Below are 22,528 nucleotides of genomic sequence, written 5' to 3'. Positions count from 1 at the left end.
ATTCTAACTCACAAAAAAAACAAAAAGACCAGATTTACTGGCCTAAAGGAGACTGGAGAAACCGCGAGAGTATGGCCCCCAGACTCCCTTTTAGCTCAGTGGTGAAGTCACTTCTGAGGTTCACCATTCAGCCAGGGAGTGGACAGCCCCATAAAACCAAATGGGACTAATGAGGCACAGCAGTCCAGGGACAAGGGGTAGAAGGCAGAAGGGGACAGGAAAGCTGGTGACAGGGAACCCAAGGTTGAGTAAGGACAGTGTTGATGTGTAGTGAGGTTGTTAACCACTGTCAGGGCAACATGTGTACCATCTAATGAGAAATGATTTTGTTCTGTAAACCTTCATTGAAAGTGAGAATAGCAGCACAACTGGAAGAGCGTAGTCGATGTCACTGAACTGTGCGTGTAGAAATTTTTGAAATGGTGTATCTTTGGCTATGTATATTTTCACCAAAAAAAGGGTCGAGAAGGGAGAGGGTTGACACGTCGTGGGATTGTTAACCAATGTTATAAAGCAATATGTGTACTACTGTTTAATGAGAAACTATGTGTCCTGTAAACCTTCACCTGAAGTACGATAAAAAAAAAAATCCTACCTGCTTGAAGAGTCCTCGTCGGAACTTTCATCCACTATTAAAAAAAAAAGTAAAATTCATTTTAAATCAACAATTGAAAAATACAGAGTATTAAAAGTATAAGATTCTGATGCTTTGATAAAGTATTCCTTTGGGACCACATCTGGAGACTATACTAAACAGTAATTATACTATTGGTAGTCAACTGACGCATTAAGAACTCTTCCTCTCCTTTGTATTTATCAAATACAGGCAAAGGAGAATATGATTTATCAAAATTTTATACCTACAAGTCAAATGCTATTTACAAGTATCATAATCTTAACCCTATCAGACTGACAAAAAATGGTATCATTAGCAGAATGAGTAACCTAAACTGATAGCATCAAACTTAAATAGTATGATTTTTCTAGATTCTGCTACTAGTGGCAGTTAAAAGAGAGTATCCTTAATTTGTTGTGACATACATAACACAGCTTCTCCAGCTCTTCAGTCAAGATTGTTCAATTTACCATGAAACATCCTAGTATCAGGAAAATGATCCTACTATTACCATATAATACAGCAAGACTTAGTCACCTTGAAAATTGAAGACAGAGATCGAAGTAACAAAACATGATTATCATTCCCAAAATTAAAGTAATTTTAATTGAATATTTAAGAAAGATAAAAATGACTGAATGCCTTATCTTGTTTTATATATATAAATGTATTTAGCATAATATAAATCAAGTCTGGACCATCCATATAATTAGTCTCATTTTAAATCATAAATCATTATGCTTATTTTATCTAAGAATTTCACTGAAAGATTAGTCAGATAAATAGGATAGATTATAATTACCTAATATAATATGGTCATAGCAATTTATCTACAAATACCTGTCAAATATTTACCAAAAGTTAAAAAAGTAACCAACATTGCCACTTAATATGGATGATACAACTGAAACATTACCATGTTAGATTATAGCATCGTATTATTTGCTACTGAAATAAAATTTTAAGACAGCATCAAAATTTAAGTCTGGGCTATAACTGCTGTGCAGAAAGGAAAACATACAGCAGGCCTGAGATTGCTATTCTGGGAAAGGCTTGCTTGCCAGGTTGGCCTTTGGCTGGTATTTGGGAACTTGGATTTGAGGAGGGTTCCCACCACTCCCAAATAGATAATAATAGTTCACTGTGCCCAAATTGTTTGTACAATGAACACCTGCTTTCCTTGTGGGAGTCTGGAATTTTGGTACGTGCTAGGCAAAGGGTCCCTACATGGCCAGTCCCCACAAAGAACCTCGGGCACCGAGTCTCTATTTAGAGTCTGGTATTGGTAAACAACACTGCCCGTGAGTTCTCATAATTTGATGCTGGAGAAATTAAGCATGTCTTGTATAACTCCACAAGAGGATTCCTGGAAGCTTGTGGCTGGTTTCCTCCAGACTTCACCCATGTGCCTTTTCCCTTTGCTTCTTTTGCTTTGTAGTCTTTCACTGTAATTAAGCACAACCATGAATACAATTATATTCTATGCTCTGTGAGTCCCCCTGGTGAATAACTGACCCTGGGGGTAGTTTTTGGAACCTCTGACACAACTACATTAAATGAAGTTTTTATTATTTGGGTTGATGTGCTAATATTCTATGTGGTTACAATCAGAAGATTATTTCATAGAATACCTTTCCTTGACTCTGTTCTTCTTGATATTTGCCTTGGAGATTCCTGTATTTCTATATCTATTTGAAAAAAGGCATAAAAGGAATAAAGGAAACAATGCTGACACAAAATAATGTGAAATAAGCAACAACCCTATTTTAACCAAAATGAAAATAGAGAATCCTGCTAATTATTAATATGCTTTATAGTATGAAAGTTCCTATAAAGAAAATGGAACAGTTACACAGTCAATGTCCTCCAACTAAGCACAGTTTAATTCCTTTTTATAATAATTATATATCATTCAGGTAACTGGAATAATTGTAGAAAGACACATACAACCATCATATAGAATAATGTACTACTGATTATAGAGTTCCTTTGGTTTCTAATATTTTTCTTAATTTCTTATAAAACTAAAAATATGGTTTACCTATTAAAGGCAGTTGTTGACAGAGTAAGTCAAAAAGAAAAAAAAAAAACCATTATTATTTTCTAAACGAAAAGATTTTAAGGAAAACAAATGAGGAAGACAAAATGCCAAGAAAAAGACCAGTGTTTTAAAACGAGTAAACTGAGCATCCAAACTTTACTCATTTCATACAGATGTGTGAAAACTTCATAATGGACTGATACTAGTCCAAGGACTGGTGCTGAGGAAGCTGTGGTTTTGACTACCGCAAACGCCTCCTTTGTCTACCAGTCTCTTGACTTGGTTTCCTTCAATGTATATTTTATGTGAGGGGTCAGCAAACTGTAACCGACGGGGCAAATTCAGTCTGCCGTCTGGTTTTGTAAATAAAGTGTTATTGGAACACAATCATGTCTATTTGTTCACTTATCTTCTATGACTGTTTTCGCACTACTACGACAAAGCTGAGTAGATATGACAGAGACCGCAAAGCCTAAAATATTGACTACCTGGTCCTTTACAGAAAAAGCTTGCTAATTCCTGCTTGCTACCATAACCATAGTGCTCAAATCTCATTTTGTTACTCTGCTGCTCTAAACTCTTCCACGAATCCCTGCAGCAAACAGTGCTGGCTCCCTACCCAAGAGTTATTCCATACTCTTCTTTCTTGCTGGAGAACCACACTTCTGATTAGACATGGATCATTCCCAGTACTCAAAGAAGGTGGCCCCTCCACAGCTCCAAAAAGAGAAATTATTATTCTAAGCAAATCAGAGTAAATAGATTTCCTTTACTAGCGCCTGGCTTAGGAATGAGTATGTGATGTAAACTCAGCAAATAAAATGTTACGGGAAGTCTGATGCAAGTTTCTGAGTTTACTCCCTATTTAAAAGAAACATGTCAAGAAAAGCAGTTCTTCCAGCCTTTGGATATTGTCATGCAAGAACATAATTTTTGGAGCCGACTATGAACGAAAACACTGACAGCAGAACAGCTCAAAGAAGGAAAACCCCTGGATCTTAATGACAATCCTGAGCCACCGAAACAACTCTCTGGTTCCTACTGTGTAAGCCACTGCTAGTTAGGTCATCTATTATTTGCAGTCAAAGGCATTCTAACTGATAAACTTCAATGTACTAAAGGATAAGATCGAGTCCTTTCTACGGTATTAAACAGTCTTTCATTAGCTTGCCTTAGCTATGTATTTACCTTATTTCCAACCACTTCCACAACACACTTTTTGTACCAGTAAAACTAAACTGCTCATAAATCCTGCAAAGTTCACTTCACGCATCTTAGCCTCTGCACCTGCTGTTCCTTCTGCCAAGTTTGTACTCCTGTTAGATGTTCCTTTCTGCCAACCCTCATCCTTCTGCCTCTTCACCTGGCAAATCTGGACTCACTCGGTATGCTTACCTTAAATTCTACCCACTTTTTTAAAGCTTTAATTGCTCACTATAGACTGAAGTGTCTGGCACATATTAAACACCAAATATATTATAATAAATAAATAATAATGATAATTATAAACTCCTGGGGGGCATCTGGCACATAGTAAGCACTGAATGAAGTAGAATAAATAATAAAAGTGACAACGATAACAATAAGCACCAGGAGGGCAGGGCCTGTGTTTTTAAAATGTTTGTATTCTACAACATTAGAATAATGCTTAGTACCTAACACTTTGTAGTTTATTTGTTAAGTGAACACAAAGATGTCATAAGAGGTTTCAGGGGCCATGATTAAATAATTGAATTTCATTTGAGACAATACTGTTTCAGAATATAAATTGCCCACAATTAACTTCTTCAATTATTCTAAATTCTAGACTATTAAAAGAAAATGTATACATGCAATTTACATACTAATTTTTTTAATTGCTCATTCATTATCAAAACTTCCTTACTCTTACTTTATCTATGATAGCAGCACCAAGAATAATGCCATTACCAGAAGTCTTACCTGGATTGTTATTTTGAGAAGAATTTTTAGGTCTCTTTTCTTCTTTATACTCAGAAATTAGTTGGCGATTGCTATGTATAAAAAATGAGATAAATATTACTATTTTAATATTGATGTGAGGAACATTTACCAAGTATATCAAATAATCTTAGAGTACTTCATACAATATTAGCGCTAACTCAGAACTTTATCCCATATACTTCAAAGCTGTAATCTCTACAAACTTTTTATGAGGCACTTAATTGAAGAAAAAAAAAAGTGACGTCCTGAATTGAGGGCAGTACAGCTTGGTAAATTAACTGGGGTTAGCGTGACACAATGGAAAGTATCCTCAACTCAGAAGCTCTGGAGCTAGCTCTGTAACAAACAGCTCTTTGTTTCTGCACATGTTACTGCTCTTAGGCTCAATGTCCTGTTCTATAAAACAGAGAACTTACTGCCCTCTTTCATAAGGTTGTTAAGAAGACTTAATGAGATATTATTAAAAAAAAAAAAATGTTCAGAGAAACAGTGAATAGGAATAATTTGTTCTTGAAATTCACTGCTGAAACTCTTCTGGAAACCCAAATAAAACCCAATGTGTTTATGTGTTTTTTTCTTAATAGGCTCTATATTCAAATGTTGCATTTTTCAGAAAATGTTATTAAGTCTTAATTTTGGTTATTAGCTGTTCTTTGTGTTTTATACTTTCAGGGCATCTCAGCAACTACATAATTTGTAACTAAACTTATTTATAGTATAAATTTATTACCTCATTAGATAACATGATTGTCCACTATTATCACAGCTAATTACACCAAGGGCAGAAAATTAAGAGAAGTCAAGACCTAGCTTGGACTACTATTCTTTCATTACCTACTCTAACTCTGAACTAGAAGATCTTTATTAGAATGATGCTTGATCTCCACGTTCATCTCCAAATGACTTGAAAGACATAACCCTATTTTCATACATGAATATCAATAAATCATGAGTGAGACTTAGCTCTTCCAAGTCCAACTAACCTAATTTAGATTCTGAGAATTCTACTGAATGGCTGCCTTGTGAGTCAGAATTTAAGAATTATGCCAGCCTCTGAAAACTAGAGGTGGTAATATAAGTAACTTGGGAGATTTTCATTAGTAGGGGATAGATCACTGGAGGGGCCAATCTTAATTATCAAATCTAAGGCAAGCTGGTACCCACTACTCTGAAGAAAGACAATGTGAGACCTTTCCTACTGAGAAAAGGCAAGGCATTCCATAGGATACAGAGGGTCCTGGGGATACAGATCTGGTAGCAAAGAAGAAAGGAAACTCTGATCTTTTCCTGCAACATTATTTAAACCTCTGATAGCTTAGAATGGGCTCTACTAACAACTGCTGGCAAAAAGACAAACAAGGGCCTCAAAAAGTCATTCACCATGAAGGTCCGGCCTAAAATGTGGGCCCCAGAAAAGGTTTTAAGTGTGGGGTAAAGGGTCAGTTTGCTCACTATGTGTATGGCAAAAGCTAGTAGGCCCCGCTGCCAGAGCAGGGTGCTGGTGCTTTGGGAACAACGGCTGAATATATAAACATATGTGAACTGAAAAAAAAAAAAAAAAAATCGTAACTTGGACAGCTAAGTGTGGGTTACCACTGAAGACTGTAAAGGATCTAGATCAGCAAGGGCATCATTGTAAGCAAAGGTCAATCATGACTAGACTGCAGGGACAGTTTTCAATAGCAATGCTACAACCAGACAAGCAACAGAAACAACAAAATGTTGTTGTCCCGTCACCAACTCCATCTGACTCGTGAAAAGGGATTGTCTGCTTTGGACTTAGCAAACCCCTGAAGTTCTTGGAAAATTCAATGGGGAGGGTGCAGAAGATAGTCCCCAGGGGAAATACAGGATCTTCTGCAAAAGCAGACACTTCAATAATCAAATAATTCATGAGAAAAATCAAAGATGTGATCCTTTTGTACCACATGCACAGGGGTTATACCTGGAATGCAATCGATAATGTTAGGATTCCTAAGGTTAAAGGTCTCAAAAGTCTTTACCCCGACTTCTTCTCATTGAGAACCTCACATCAACTGCTACTTCTAACTATCCTAGCCTTACACTGGACTTTGCTTTTTGCTTGGTTTCTGGCTGATGATGAGGAATAACTCATAGGGAATAATTCATTGCCATTCCAAGACTAGCTGAACCAAATTATGACTCTACATCATCTGTTGTGTAAGAAGTAATAGTTATAACTTTAAACCTCACTGTTTTATTTATTTACCATTTTATTGTAAACACTTACATATTAAAACCACTAACAAAAGCATATTCTTCTGCCGTCCATCCATAGACATCTTGAGAAAAGACATCAATACCTTGCTGAAGCAGAAGCCTGACTACATTTGCTGAGTCATGATTTACAGCAAGCATGAGAGCTGTTCTAAAATAACAGAGAGTTAACTTCATCCTTAGGAACTTCAGTTATTTACACAGCTAATCGGATATATTTTATCAAGCTAATATCTTGCCTGTCTATGTAGAATTGGCGATTTACAAGTACTAAGAGACATAAGCATCTTGGGCGCCTCGGGTGCTCGTGTGTTATCTTTCTAATTTACCTCCAAGGCTAAAAGGAAGGGACAAAAAGGAAGCCTCCTCCCACTGGTGTACTAACAGTAAAAGTTGCTAATTTAAAACCCTTCGGTGGACAAGAAACTATGCTGAGGTCACTTATCCGAAGTAGGTGAAGATTTTAATGATCTCTTCCCTACTCTGATATAACACTGTAATTCAAAAACAGCTAGGGGTCAGATAAGCGAAAGTTTACATAGCAAATTAGGTTCCCATTGGACAACTTCTACACAAATTATTCAGTGACATTAGTTACATTTTTCACAGTGTATCAACATTCTCTTTAATTGCGGGTTCTAGTTTCCCTGCTCCCGTTATCTTTTCATCTTTGCTACAGAGTGATTGTTGATCTTCTGGTATCATATCAATGTTTTTTTTTACTGGAGCCCTGTACTCATGAGTAATATCCTTTATTTTGTGTGCCAATCTGTTATTTCATTAAAAGGTGACCTCAGTGGGTAGTTCTGGTTCAAGGTTTAGAGTATCTCAAGGCTATAGTCTCAAGGAGTCCTCCAGTCACAACTGGTCCAGTAAGTCTGGACTTTCTAGGAATCTGAGTTCTGTGCTGCATTTTACTCCCATTTTATCAGGGTCCATCTACAGTGGCCTCAAGCAGAATGGTCTATGGTGGTAACTGGGCACCATCTAGTTCTTCCGGTCTCAGGGTAGATGAGGCCGTGACACCCAATTACCTTTGAAGGATATATTATTAACCTCCTTTTCAGAACAGGAAACATATTTGGTGATATTAAGTAATGTTTCCAAGGTCACACATCTAGCAAATGGGAAAGCCAGGAATTAAGCCAGACTTGTATGAATCTAAAGCACATCTCTTTTCATCACCCACCTACAACTTGTCTTCATTAAATGTTATCTTCCTTCCCTCTGCTCATACCAATTAAAAATAAAAACATCAAAATATACTAGAAATGGAAAAAGATAACTGTCAAGCCCATAGTTTCTGGTAATAGTAATAGCCACAAATGAATAAACTAACATCAATATCAGTCAAAGTAAGCAATTTAAAGCAGTCATCCAAAAGACAAAATGATACTCAACTCCTATTTATGTTTAATATAGCAACTTTTACGGAAAAGTATATAAGGAGTAGAGGTTAAAAAAATACTACATAAAGGTTAAGAAGTTCAATATTGCATCATAAAGTAAACTAAAATTTAGAGTCTGTACTTTAGAAATCTAATAAAATATGAAACTCTTTTAGCTACTATAACATCATATAACAAAAAAAAAAAATCAGTATTATAAAGGAATATGAGTCCTACTATATCCTGTTCTTCACAACAGAATAATTGCTTTTCTACCGAACTGGTGATTTGTGTTGATATTTTCACTATATGCAAACAATTATAAATTAATCCTCTTCTGACAACTTAATTTTTCTGACTTGATGATTGTTACCCTCTAGAACAACACTAAGATTTAAAAAAGAAAAACAAACGAACAAAAAAAAAACTACTGTACCTTTTTGCCTTATCAACTGCATGTATATTTGCTTCTTTCTTTACTAAAAACTCCACCATCTGCTGTTTGTTTTCACTTACAGCAAGTAAAAGTGGTGTGAGGTCATTCTGTAAAACAGAAAAAACAATTTATGATTTACAAAATTATATATTTCTCTACTTTTTTAAAACCTTAAAAAAGATGCTATAAACTAAAGCACATAATGTGGAAAGATAATAAAAAGTAGCCCCTTCCTCTCACCTCCTGTGGTTTCCCATGTGCTGTTCCTTGTCTTTGAAGCACCCCCTCCCCTCTACCGCTTTACCAGATTAACTCCAAATTCACATTCCAAAACTCGCTTCGAACATTTACTGGTGCCAAGAATCTGTGCGTCTATCACAGCATTTATCATGGTATGTTGAAATTATTTTATTTTTCCCTACCTAAAGCAAGAACTTCTTGAAAGCAGAGATTGTATCTTTTACCTCTTTATCCCCAAACCCTCGAATATACAGGGAAACCTGTGAGAGCCAGAACTCAACGGGACTGCCTTGTTTTTCTAGGTCTCGCAAGTTCCCACCTTTGACAGGGTGCAGTCACCACTTTTCTATCACTCTCTATTAGTGGAGAATATTTGAGTTTTCCTTCTCTGACAGGTTTCCACCTTACACGGGTTCCGGCTTCCACAGGTTTTACTGTAGTAGTAAATGTTTTAAGTATTGTTATTGAATTAGTGATCTAAATGGTTATCTCTAGAGCAGTGTATCTTAGACTATATTCTAAAGAATACTATTTCACCAGAAGGTAAGTACAGTGCCGCCATAAGAGAGTCCATGGTCATGTAGGTTTGGTAAGCTTGGCACTAAAGATATCTGTTTAACTTTGCTTAATACATATTTGACAATACTTTTTGTGATGCACTTACTAACATTTGAGGAATAAGAGTTTCAGGGATATAGTTTTGAGAGCCTACATGTTATACAAACTCGTTTGATTCTCTTCTGTCTATAGCGTCAGGATCCCAGATGCCAGTGTCAAGCACTGCTGCTCCAAATGGGGTCACTAAGGAAATGGGCTCTGAATCAAGAGATAGGCTCCTAATGAACTCAGACTGCTTATTACTAAGTGTTCCCTCGGTTTTCTCCTACTACAAGATGAAAGATTTTTATCTTAGCTGTTAGAAAGCTCAGTGCAAACTTTCTGTCTTCCATTATAATAAATTTCTAGGCCCTAATGCATCATTTTCTTCTTTCTTTTTAAATTCATTTTTATTCTGCTTTCCATTTTAGTTGCTACTTCACATTTCTTTTTTTTTATTTTAGGCAAAATATACATCAGAATTTAAAATACAATGGCTAACCAATAAAAATTCCAATACTGATCTATACAGATTATTTTTATCATAATAAAAGCCATTAAATCATTGGCATTTTTAGGGGACAATGCTAAGGAGAAAGATATTGTCTGCAATACAGATAACCCATCCAACTATAACTATGATTAATCTAGTAACACTTAGACATTCCAATGAGAATACAATTATTAATAGCAAATATAAAGAAAACATCTTTTGAAAACCAACTTCTAAATTCTAACTTGAAAAATTAAATCCCATTTCTAAGGGATTAATATAAAATATGAGCTATATACTATAAGTTAATATAAGCTTTCTTGAAAACTTTAATGTCTTTATCAAAACAGCCTATAAAACAGGATTTGTAAACTTGAATATTTACGAAGGTGGGGTAGGTGATCTGAGTAAGTATCTAGGTGGAACAGTAGCAAACTGGAGAACACATACCTTGTATTAAGGAGCAGTCTCCAGATTTCTATGTAAGTCTCCTAAATCTTAAATGTTGGCTTAATTTATGGAGGGAAATCACCTATCAGCCACATTTAGTCTTTGTATCTTTGTGTTTTTATCTTTGCTGTGGGTGTGTTTCCAAATGGTTGTACATAAAGCAAATATTTATATGTAAAATCTTTCTTTATTGATGTTTTACCGAAAAGTCGGGCCCCAACATGTAATAAAAATTGTTATTAAGATTCATAAACCCACTTCAAGAATGCTTCCAACACTTAACTAATTTACAGCTTATTTGTATTTGACTCTCCCAAACTGTTAATCAAATGGATAATTAATTCATAGGACTGCTAAAACTAAATTATTAAAATAATTCCCCTCTGTATTACTTCTTACTAACTTCATGGTTTTAAATGTTTAAAAATGCCATCCTGATTATTCCAGGGCTCTATGAATTTAGCAGACACACTGAGATATTCTACAACACTGCTTCAACTTAAAAAAAAAAAGTTCACAATCTGCTACTATTCCAATACAGAAAACCCTGCTTGTAATAAACATTTGTTGACCTGAATGATAACAAAGAGATGAGAAATCCTTAAAGGGTCAGTCTCTTATTAAAAGATTATCAATAAGCAAATTTCTAAAGTATGACTGAATGATCAGAAGGGAAAAGATGTGATTCTATAAGCCAGTAGATATTGCCGATATTATTCGTTTTAACTTCCCAACCATTAAGGTAAAAAAAAAGAGAAATGAGTTCCTTTATGTGGCCTTTTGCCTTAGTTCTCTGGAAAAACAGCTTGAGAGATTTTTCCCCCCCAACTCTGAGGAATTAACCTTTGCCCTAGTTCCTAGGTTTCTACCAGGGAGGATTTGTTACATTTGCCCAGGTTTACCAACATTTCCTGGGTAAACTGTAAACAACTTGTGGTTTGTTACTTTTCATCTTGTCCTGGGCTGCAGCCTGTGACTGGTATGCACTTTTTAGGGATTAGTCCATGAACTATGCAAATGAGGTGACTACAGCCTTCCAAGGGGGGATTAGTCAGTTTGTGGCCCTCTGCGGGGAGAGGCTTCGCCTTGAAATTGACAAGGAGTTGTATATATATGCAGCCAACCCGACAGAGGTTTTTAAAACAGAAAGAAGCCACAGGAAGAAGCAGAAGAAACAAGAGAGAAGCAGAGACAGAGAGAGAGGAGACAAGGAACCTTCTAACAAAGCTGCAACACAAGTCAACAGCTCTAACACTGAAGACAGCGACAGGCCCGGGTGGGGCCCTGTGGCAGAGCCAGTGGTGACAAATTGCAGGACCACGAGAAGCCTGTCCTCAGGGTACAGGAAAGAGGCCTCTATGGCCGAGAGAAGCAGAAAGTTATCCTACCCTGAAGAAGAGAGACTGTTACCTACATGCTTTCTGATCCTGACTGAGTTGTAGCCTGTTGATCCTGATCCCAAGTTGTACCTTGTTACTTCCTTAATAAACCACTTAACGGTAAAGTATGGTCTGTGAGTTCTGTGTGTCCCTTGCAATGGATTATTGAACCCAGAAGAGTAGAGAGTGCCGCGGGAGGGGCACCTGGTGTCAGAATTGGTAAAAAGGTTGGAGGGTGGAGGTATGCCTGATCTTCACCTCATGGGACTCAGCTTTGGGCTGATCCTGATCATTATGCTCCCTGAAGTTAGGTTCTGACACTACTATTACTCCCACCTAGATTTTACAGTAAGTCAGGCTAATACTGTTGGAAAGGAGAGAATTGAAGGAAGTAGCTCCTATTAACGCCAACTCTTCCAGGGCCTTCTTAAGCTTTTGACATCTGGGAGTTTATATATTACACTCTTCTATTAAGTGGTTCTTAAGCAGGAGTTGTATCAGAATCTCTAGGAAGTATTTACTGAAATTTACATGTACTGAATCAAAATCTTCAGGGGTAGAACCCAGGCTTGAAAATATTTTTAAACTTCTCCAGGCAACTGTGATGCATAAATCTAGTTGAGAATTAGTGCAGCAGACAATCACTTCAGTCTTATCTCTCATCCAAATCCCTTTATCATTCAGGGATCTGGCCAAAAAAAGAGATACAGAGTCACTTCTTGAGAATTTTATTTTATTTTGCTGAGTAGAGGTCCAACAGGACTAGAAAACTCAAGCTGCAACTGGATTTCATTATTCATAAGCTCCTTACCTCCCACCTTCCCATCAAGATATTCTAGATTTAAGAATAAAAAGTTTAGACTTTTATCTAAGTGGCTGTTTTTTTTCAGAATAGGATATATTGCAGTTAATTATCTGTTCTTCCCTCTTATTTCTCACTTAATCACCACTGGTCACTGCCAATCTGGTTCCCTCAAAGTCTTCCTTAAATTGATCTCTAGACAAGTTTAAAACTTACTCTTTCCCAAACTGAGAATTATTATCCCCCAAACTGAAGAGTACCTTGCTGTCATGGATTGAATTGTGTCCCCCACAAGTATGTGTCAACTTTGCTAGGCCATAATTCTCAGTATTATGTGACTGTCCCCCATTCTGTCATCTGATGTGATTATCCTATGTGTTGTAAATCCTACTTCTATGATGTTAATGAGGCAGGACTCAATCTACAAGATTAGGTTGTGTCTTAAACCAATCTCTTTTGTGATATAAGAGAGAGAAGTGAGCAGAGAGACACTGAGACCTCATACTACCAAGAAACAAGAGCCAGGAGAATAGCATGTCTTTTGGACCTAAGGTCCCTGTGTTGAGAAGCTCCTCAACCAAGAAAGACTGATGACAAGGACCTTCCCCAGAGGCGACAGAGAGAGAAAGCCTTCCCCTGGAGCTGACACCCTGAATTTGGACTTCTAGACTCCTAAACTGTGAAAGAATAAACTTGTTTGTTAAAGTCATCTACTTGTGGTATTTCTGTTATAGCAGCACTAGACAACTAAGACACTTGTCTAAACATAAAATGGGGAAAAAAAAAATCTCTTGGTATTTTCCCTCAATTATCAAATTTCAAAATTGGCCTGCGTATTTCTGATTGCTCTGTCCTTTTTATTTTCTTTTTTCCCTTTTAAGCCTTGGCCACTGACATAAATCACTTTTATATGAAATCACGTTTTTTATAAAATAGGAATACATTAGCAGCAGCATAAACTGTATTTATTATAAAGTGCTTGTATTTTGTTTAATTTTTAATAAGCCTATTTCCAAAGTAAATTGTTTTCCTATATTGTTTTACACTAATTAGGAAAAAAAACAAAACAAAAAACTTGGAGTAGAAAGAGATATCTGAAAAAGCTTTATCTTTAATGATTAAATTCAGTGTTTTCACAAATATTTGCCATAAATGCATAAAAGACAGCTGTACCCTCCAATGTTTCTTTTAGAAGTATCATTTTAAGTGAAATCGTAAACAATTAAGTTATTTAAAATATTGAGAGAATGCTTGAGCTTCCGAATATATAAAACTGACCCTACTTACATCAATATTAAAAAATCATATTTCAAATATTTTGTAAATAAAGTTGTTTAATTGGTACCTTGTTTCTTGCTTCAATATTTGCATTGTGTGAAAGCAGTTTTGCTGCTATTGATATATTCTGACCACAGGCAGCATAGTGGAGAGCAGTGTTGCCATTGACATCCATAAGATTTGGGTCAGCACCATGTTCTAGCAGAATAGTTGCACATTCCTCTTCCTGGCACTGTACGGCCTGTCAGTATTGTAAGGAGAAATAGGGCATAAATTCTAGGAATTAGAAGTAAACATTTCACGCAGCCACTAGAATACCTATTATTAAAAAGAAAATAACAAGTATTAGCAAGAATGTGGAGAAACTGGAACCCTTGTGCATTACTGGTGGGAATGTAAAATGGTGCAACTGCTGTTGGAAAAGTTTGACAATTCCTCAAACAATTAAACATAAAGAACTACACATGACCCAGATATTCCACTCTTAGGTATGTATATATACCCAAAAGACTTGAAAGCAGGGACTCAAACAGATACTTGTACACCAGTGTTCATTACAGCATTACTCACAATAGCTGAAAGGTAGAAACCACCCAAGTGACTATCAACAGACGAATAGATAAAGTGTATAGCCATACAATGGGATATTACTCAGCCATAAAGTGAAATAAAGTTCTGAAACATGGATGAACCTTGAAAACATTTTGCTATGTGAAATAAGTCAGACACAAAAGGACAAATAATGTATGATCTCATTTATATGAAATATCTAGAAAAGGCAAATTCATAGAGACAGAAAGTAGATTAGCGTTTACAAGGGGCTAGGGGAAAGGGAAAGGGGAGATATTGCCTAATGGGTACAGAGTTTCTGTTTGGGGTGATCAAATAGTTTTGGATATAGATAATGGCAATGGTTTAAAAAAAAGATGGTAATGGTTACACAGCATTGTGAATGTAATTAATGCCACTGAAACGTACACTCAAAAACCGCAAATTTTATATGTATTTTATCGTAATAAATTTACAATTAATTTTTTAAAAGTAAACATTTCAAACATTTTACTAATTAGTTATATTTAAATGAGACAAATTCATTTCATTGTAAGTATTTAAATGAAATCCATTTCATACTGAAATAGCTAGCTACTACTTTACCTTAATCAGAGCGGTCCTGTTTTCGCTATCACAGACGTTAAGCTGGCATTTTCTCTCTACTAGGAGAGTTACCACTTCTGGATGGCCATTGGCACAGGCCAAATGTAGAGCAGTCCTAGGAAAGTAAGAAGACATTTTAGAAAAGTACAGTTCACTATCTCAGAATATACAATTATTCATGTAATGGCGAACATTAAACCCCATGTTATTCCTATAACTTCAAAATAAGTACTTGATTTTCTTCTGAATAAAGTTAAATATTTGTTAGCTCTAATTACTCACAACATTAATTAAAGGGCAGCCTATTTAAAAGAATGAGCATAACCTCTGGATTTGGCCCAAGTTAGGTTTAAATCCTACTTTAATTCTGTCACTTATTAGCTATCATTTAGCCTGCTCCTCAATATCCTCACCAATAAAATGAGGATTAAAATAGTAGCTATCTCACAGAACACCATGTGATGCGTAAATAAGAACCTATGCAAAGTGTTAGAACAATTCATAGCACAAATAGCAGCTCAGTAATTGTTAACTAATAATATTTTTTTATTACTACTACGTACTAAACAAAGACAACACTTCAGTCGAGTAAAATGACAATTGTTTCTATTTTGCAGATATATATCAAGAATTAGAGATAATACTGTATTTCAATTATTCTAAGATGGTCATTTTCTCATATTTTAACAACTTTGACACTGGAATGCAACTGATAACTGATCTTACAACTATAATTGGCAGTATTTTTTAAAATTCCTTATTGATACATAAAATAAGACATCTTACAATCCATGATGCCTTACATTAAGTGAAATAGGGTGTATACAATAGGTCTATTGCAGTTCTAGTCATATGATGGGCATTTAAATAAATTCTTCTTAAAAGCAGTATGGGAAAAGAGGGCTGAAATAAAAAAAAAAAAAGAAATTAAAAAGATAAAGTAACTCTTACTTTGATTTTCAAGACACTTTAACTCAGCCAAAGGAAACTCAAGAATCAAATGAATAGGTATGGCTCATTTTATTCAATATTTAGATTTACAGAATGTATGTAAAGCAGATATTTCCAATGATTAATATTAGTATTTAATACTATTGTAAATTTTCAAAGGCAGTTAAAAGTTATCTTTTATAATTTCCTACCTTCAGAAATGCTTTTGTTTGAAAGAAGGGAAGAAAAGCTTCAATTGACATTAAGTCCTAATAGTTGGGTTTTAAATTTCTCAACTTGCTCAGACCGAGCAGGTAAACATGTCAGTTTTAAGGATGAAAGGGACCTGAGAGATAGTAAAATATGTCTGCTAATAGGTGTTCAGGTTGTTTGATGAATAAATGGATGCAAGGATGACTGAAAGAACGGATAAATTCAGTTGGGGGGTTTAATATTTTTAAAGAAAACTGATAAAATACAATTATCATTTTATATCATTATGTTCCTATGTGGATATGTACTTTAGTACCCAGAGTAATAAAACGATTAATCTACAATACATGCCCTTATATAGTAAAAATATATGTATACAATACATGCATATTAATATATATAATCACATTGTAATAAAAAGATTCCCTTCTGAAGAAGCTAAACATTGGCAGAGGATACCAAGCCTCAAAAAAAACTGATAGGAAGCGAGAAATTATAGAGCTACAGCTGCTACTCAAAAGGTCAGCAGTTTGAATCCACCAGGTGCTCCCTGGAAACTCTATGGAGCAGCTCTACTCTGTCCTATATGGTCGCTATGAGTCGGAATTGACTCAACCCCAACAGATTTCGTTTTTTTGGTTGGTGCAAGATTCATATTCCTAGTTTCCAAGGATGATTTCATTATTATTAAGCTTCTACTAGAATTTTTATACAAGTATGTTCATTGTAGAAATCACAGATAAGAAAAACTCACTTTTAATACAAACACCTGGAAATAATAACTTTTATCACATCTGATACATACTTTGGAGCCCTGGTGACGCAATGGTTAAGAGCTTGGCTGCTAACCAAAAGGTCGGCAGTTCTAATCCACCAGCCACTCCTTGGAAACACTATGGGGCAGTTCTACTGTGTCATAGATGGTAGCCATGAGTCGGAATCAACTCAGTGGCAACAGGTTAGGGTTTTTTTTACACATACTTCTGGCTAACATAAGATCATAGTCAGTGTGTATGTATAATCAAACTGATTTTGTTCTCATTTAGTGATCTACCAAAATACATTTTTGTATGTCAACATACATCTGTATCTATGCCACCTTTAATGGACGCATAATACTCCATCCTACAGGTACACTGCAATTTATTTATAAAATCTATTATAGGGGTTCTCCGTAATATATTGCTATCTTAAGCAGTGCTTCGAAAAACAAAGTGTATAGTACATTTCTCTATTTATTTTCTGAAGATATTTTAATATAAATGGAATTGATGGCTAAAAGTGTATATACATTTTTAAGATGTGATGCTTATCACCAAATAGCCTATTTGAAAAGTCATAAGCAACTTAAACTTCCAGCAGTGTAAACTGTCATTACACCTCATGCTCACAAGCTTTGTCGGTAGAAAATGGTATTTCATTTGTCTTTAATTTCTTCTTTTACCAGGGACACTAAATATTTTTTCCTATGTCAGCTGGTCACTTGTAGATCTGCAAAAACTACTTTGTCTAATTTCAAATTAGAGTTTAGTTTTCTTCTTGTGGATTTGAAAGAATTCTTTACAAAATGAAGATATATATTATTATCTAATGCATATTACAAATATTTTGCTAGTATGCCTTCTTCTGTCTTGCTAATATTATTTTCTAATGTTTTAATTTTTATGTTTCTCAATCAACCCTCAGAGTACTTGCTTTTAACTAAGAGCACTGGAAGCTTAACAACCAGAACACAATTAAAGAGAATGCTGACTCATTGTGAAAAATGTACCTAATGTCAGTGAACAATTTGTATAGAAATTGTCAAATGGGAAATTAATTTTCTGTGTAAACTTTCACCGAAAACATGATAAAATGTTAATTAAAAAAAAAAAAGAACAACTTATTTTGAGGTCATTGGAATGGTCTTTGTTAGCATAAAAATGTATAAATAGGCATTGATCTGTCTTCTGCTACTTCTCTCATTTTTCCATTTAAAAAAATCTTAATCTATATTCCATCTGGAACTTATTTTTGTGAGATAATATAGCTAGTTTTCTCCAAAAAGCAGGCAATTCTCCACCATTTATGAATAATTCATCTTTTCCCTACTAATATGAAATGTCCTCAGTACTAAGTTCTAAATTCTTACATGTATTTGTTTCTGGGTTTTCTATTCTGTTCCATTCATTTATGTGTCTATTTGGATGTTAGTAAACAATTTGTGAAAATTTATAGCACATTTGATATGTAAAAGGGCCAGTCTTTGTTTACCTCTTTACAAAAACTTAGCATCACAACAGTAAAAGACAGACACCATATGTAACTCAAATTTTTTGAAACCTTGATATTTTTATTTGGTTTATGTAAAATTGATATAGAAGGCTCACATTTTGAGAAAAACGAGTCTTCTTATTCAAGAACATGAACCATCGTCCTACTTCGGAGTTTCATTCTAAGGTCCCTCGGTAAAGTACACACCTACACAGGTAGATAATGACATAAAATGGAAATTGGATTATCCAAAGATTTTTTAGCTCATAAATTGATATATTATGGGAGCTCCTTCTCTCATTATGCACTTTCTATAATGTATAGCCTTATGGTTTTAAATGTGTACATTAAAAATAAAATATATTTGTATATACTAAATCTTATTTCTTTCCTTTATTATTAACATTCAGTTAAATCACTTTAAAAGTCAAAGTGCTCTATGACGGGTATTATGAGTGCATCGCAAACCAGCTAAAGTTTTTTGCTTTTGCTGCTCGTAAAGACCGACTGGGCGCTAGACCCCACGTAGTTTCCACGCCCTAGGTGCTAAGGAGCCTTACCAAAAACCCACTGCCTTAGAGTAGAATTCCGACTCAGCAACCATAAAGCCAAGGAGAACTGCCCCATGGGGTTTCCAAGGCTGTAAATCTTTAGGAAGCGGACTGCCATATCTGTCTCCCGCGGAGCAGCTGGTGGCTTCCCTTAGCAGCCGTGCGCTTAACCACTGCGCCACCAGGCGCCTCTCGAAGCCGAGCACCCTGGGGTGACAGAACGCCCTGCCTCCTCCCGCCGGCCCCATCGCCAGCCTGCCACGCAGTCCCTACCTGTTCGTCTTGTCTCTATCATTCAAGCCATTTTTCCCGAGCAAAAGAATCTGCTGCACCTTCGCTACGTTACCCACGCTGGCAGCTTTGTGGATCTTCCCGAGATCTTTGTCCCGGATGTGGTACCCGGGCTGTGAGTTGACGCTTTTACTGTTCTCACGCCCGACGCCCGCGCTGTCCCTCCTCGGGCTGGTGGACGAGCCCAAGGGCGACTCGCCCTTCTTACTCCCGAAGCCAAAAATCTTCTTCATCCCAGAGGCGACAAGTTTCAAAGGCACTTCACCTCACCCTCGGCTTTCTGTCGCCAACTGAGCCCAACAGCCGCGCTAGAGATAGCCCAACCCGATCTCGCCACAACATCCCAACAGGAAACCTCTGCGGTTTCGAATCTTGCAGCCCAGAATAGCTGTAGCCAAGCAATGCCGGTAAACACAACTGCGCGTGCGCACCTCAGAGGGCGGCATTCATACGCATGCGCTTAGGGGCCCGGCAGCCAAAGATGCCCAGTGCGCGTGCGCAAAATCAAGCGTCTCAGATCTGGTCAAGGTCCTGGTCGGTGTCTGTTACAGTGGATGGGGTATGCTTGCGTATTCGGAGAGACCTCTGAGAGGAAGACTCGCGCCTGTGGAAAAGCAGCCTTTGCATAAGACTGGGGCTACAGTGGCGTGGAAATTTAGGATTCTGAAGACCTCGTCCCCAGAAAACTCCCCTAACAAACTCTCTAAATCTTGTTCCTCAGTTTCTCTTCCACATCCCTCTGGGGCCCAGCCAGTTTCCCTGGGAATTCAGCAGATGCAACAACAGCAGACGGTTTCATGGTTGCATAGATTGTGGCAATATGTGGTACCAAATGCAAGTTTATGAGGAAAAACCAATGCACATTCTCCAGATGAAATGAAAACTCATTTCCACGACATGCCTCCAACCCCTCCCCGATGGCCCAAGGTTATGTTTACGTTTTGATTACTTTTTTTTTTTTTGCTCTTCTTTCTTCTTCTCCTCACTTACATCTTTAAACGCTCGAAGATTTATGTTGGAGCAATATGTAACAAGAAGTTTCTTTTTAAAAAAAAAGTTGTCCACTGTGCCAAACAACTTAATTTTTCTCACCTAGTTTAAAAGGTCACTTTATCATACGTTAAATTCCAAGGTTTTCTGTTTCTAGGTTTCCTGCTGTCTTCCATTTAATTAGCTGATGCTTATTGCTTTAGTACTCAACAATTTTAACTTTTTGTTAATCTATAAAACATTTTAATATCTGTTAAACTTCCAAGCAAAAGGTCATTAAAAAGACATGAAAGAAAGAAAAGACCAAAATGGATGTCAGAAGATACTCTGAAACCTGCTCTTGAATGTAGAGTAGCTAAAGCAAATGGAAGAAATGATGAAGTGAAAGAGCTGAACAGAAGATTTCAAAGGGCAGTTTGAGAAGACAAAGTAAAGTATTATAATGAAGTGTGCAAAGAACTGGAGTGAGAAAACCAAAAAGGAAGAACACACTTTCTCAAGCTGGAAGAGCTGAAGAAAAAATTCAAGCCTCGAGTTGCAATATTGAAGGATTCTATGGGCAAAATATTGAACTACACAGGAAGCATCAAAAGAAGATGGAAGTAATACACACAGAGTCACTGGACCAAAAAAGAAAATGTTCGATGTTCAACCATTTCAGGAGGTAGCATATGATCAAGAACTGATGATACTGAAGGAAGAGGTCCGAGCTGCACTGAAGGCATTGGCAAAAAACAAGTCTCCAGGAACTGACGTAACAACTGAAATGTTTCAACAAATGGATTCAGTGCTGGAAGTGCTCACTCATCTATGTCAAGAAATTTGGAAGAGAGCTGCCTGGTCAACCGACTGGAAGAGATCCATATTTATGCCCATTCCAAAGAAAGATGATCCAACAGGATGCAGAAATTATATCATACACAAATAATATTTTGCTGAAAATCATTCAAAAGTGGTTACAGCAGTACATCAACAGGGAACTGCCAGAAATTCAAGCCAGAATCAGAAGAAGACATGGAATGAGGGATATCATTGCTGATGTCAGATGAATCTTGGCTGAAAGCAGAGAATACCAGAAAGGTGTTTACCTGTATTTTATTGACTATGCATAGGCATTCGACTCTGCGGATCATAATAAATTATGGATAACATTGCAAAGAATGGGAATTCCAGAACATTTCACTGTGCTCATAAGGAACCTGTACATAGACCAAGAGGCAGTCGTTCGAACAGAATAAGGGGATGGTGATTGGTTTAAAGTCAAGAAAGGTGTGTGTCAGGGTTGTATCCTTTCACCATACCTATTCAATGTGTATGCTGAGCAAATAATCCAAGAAGCTGGACTATATGAAGAAGAATGAGGCATCAGGATCAGAGGAAGACTGATTAACAACCTGCAATATGCAGATGACACAACTTTGCTTGCTGAAAGTGAAGAGGACTTGAAACACTGATGAAGATCAAAGACTACAACCTTCAGTATGGATGCACCTAAACATAAAGCAACCAGAATGCTCACAACTGGACCAGTAAGCAACATCATGATAAACAGAGAAAAGATTGAAATTGTCAAGGATTTCATTTTACTTGAATCCAGAATCAACACCCATGGAAGCAGCGGTCAAGAATCAAACAATGTGTTGCATTGGGCAAATGCACTGCAAAAGACCTCTTTAAAGTAGTAAAAAGCAAAGATGTCACTTTGAGGACTTAGGTGCACCTGACCCAAGCCACGGTATTTTCAGTCATCTCATATGCATGCAAAAGCTGGAGAATGAATAAGGAAGACGTAAGAAGAATTGATGCCTTTGAATGATGGTGTTGGTGAAGAATATTGGATATACCATGGACTGCCAGAAGAACGAACAAATCTGTCTTGGAGCAAGTAGAGCCAGAATACTCCTTAGAAGCAAGGATGACAAGATTTCATCTCACATACTTTGGACATGTAATCAGCAGGGACCAGTCCCTGGAGAAGGACATCATGCTTGGTAAAGTAGAGGGTCAGTGAAAAAGAGGAAGACCCTCAGTGACATGGATTGACACAGTGGCTGCAACAATGGGCTCAAGCATAACAGTGATTGTGAGGATGGTGCAGAACTGGGCAGTGTTTCATTCTGTTGTACATAGGGTTGCTATGAGTCAGAACCCACGCAACAGTACCTAACAACAACAACGGTAAATACTACAACATACACAATTCTGCAACTACAATAATAACAAAC

General features: G+C 36.6%; 1 protein-coding gene across 13 annotated transcripts in view; it reads right to left on the bottom strand.

Moving 5' to 3' along the window:
* LOC101340588 (ankyrin repeat domain-containing protein 26) overlaps positions 1 to 19,742 on the bottom strand; it is a 120,345-nt gene extending 100,603 nt beyond the window's left edge. For 8 of the 13 annotated variants that reach the window (XM_023740570.1, XM_023740572.1, XM_023740571.1 and 5 more), the window contains exons 1-7: positions 19,296 to 19,740; positions 15,076 to 15,190; positions 13,988 to 14,161; positions 8,682 to 8,788; positions 4,599 to 4,669; positions 2,248 to 2,304; positions 596 to 629 (exon numbers count right to left, since the gene is read on the bottom strand). In XM_023740570.1, the coding sequence (XP_023596338.1) occupies positions 596 to 629; positions 2,248 to 2,304; positions 4,599 to 4,669; positions 8,682 to 8,788; positions 13,988 to 14,161; positions 15,076 to 15,190; positions 19,296 to 19,546 (809 nt within the window). In that variant the 5' untranslated portion in view covers positions 19,547 to 19,740. Of the gene's footprint in view, positions 1 to 595; positions 630 to 2,247; positions 2,305 to 4,598; positions 4,670 to 6,870; positions 7,009 to 8,681; positions 8,789 to 13,987; positions 14,162 to 15,075; positions 15,191 to 18,587; positions 18,648 to 19,295 lie in introns of those variants that run through there. The other 5 variants (XM_023740577.1, XM_023740580.1, XM_023740582.1 and 2 more) reach the window with 4 other exon arrangements.
* Between the last annotated feature and the right edge of the window lie 2,786 nt (positions 19,743 to 22,528).

Source organism: Trichechus manatus, unplaced genomic scaffold (genome assembly GCF_000243295.1).
Source record: "Trichechus manatus latirostris isolate Lorelei unplaced genomic scaffold, TriManLat1.0 scaffold00160, whole genome shotgun sequence".
Lineage (NCBI taxonomy): Eukaryota > Metazoa > Chordata > Mammalia > Sirenia > Trichechidae > Trichechus > Trichechus manatus.
Note: the sequence above shows the minus strand (reverse complement) of the source record. Positions and strands in the feature narration are given on the sequence as shown.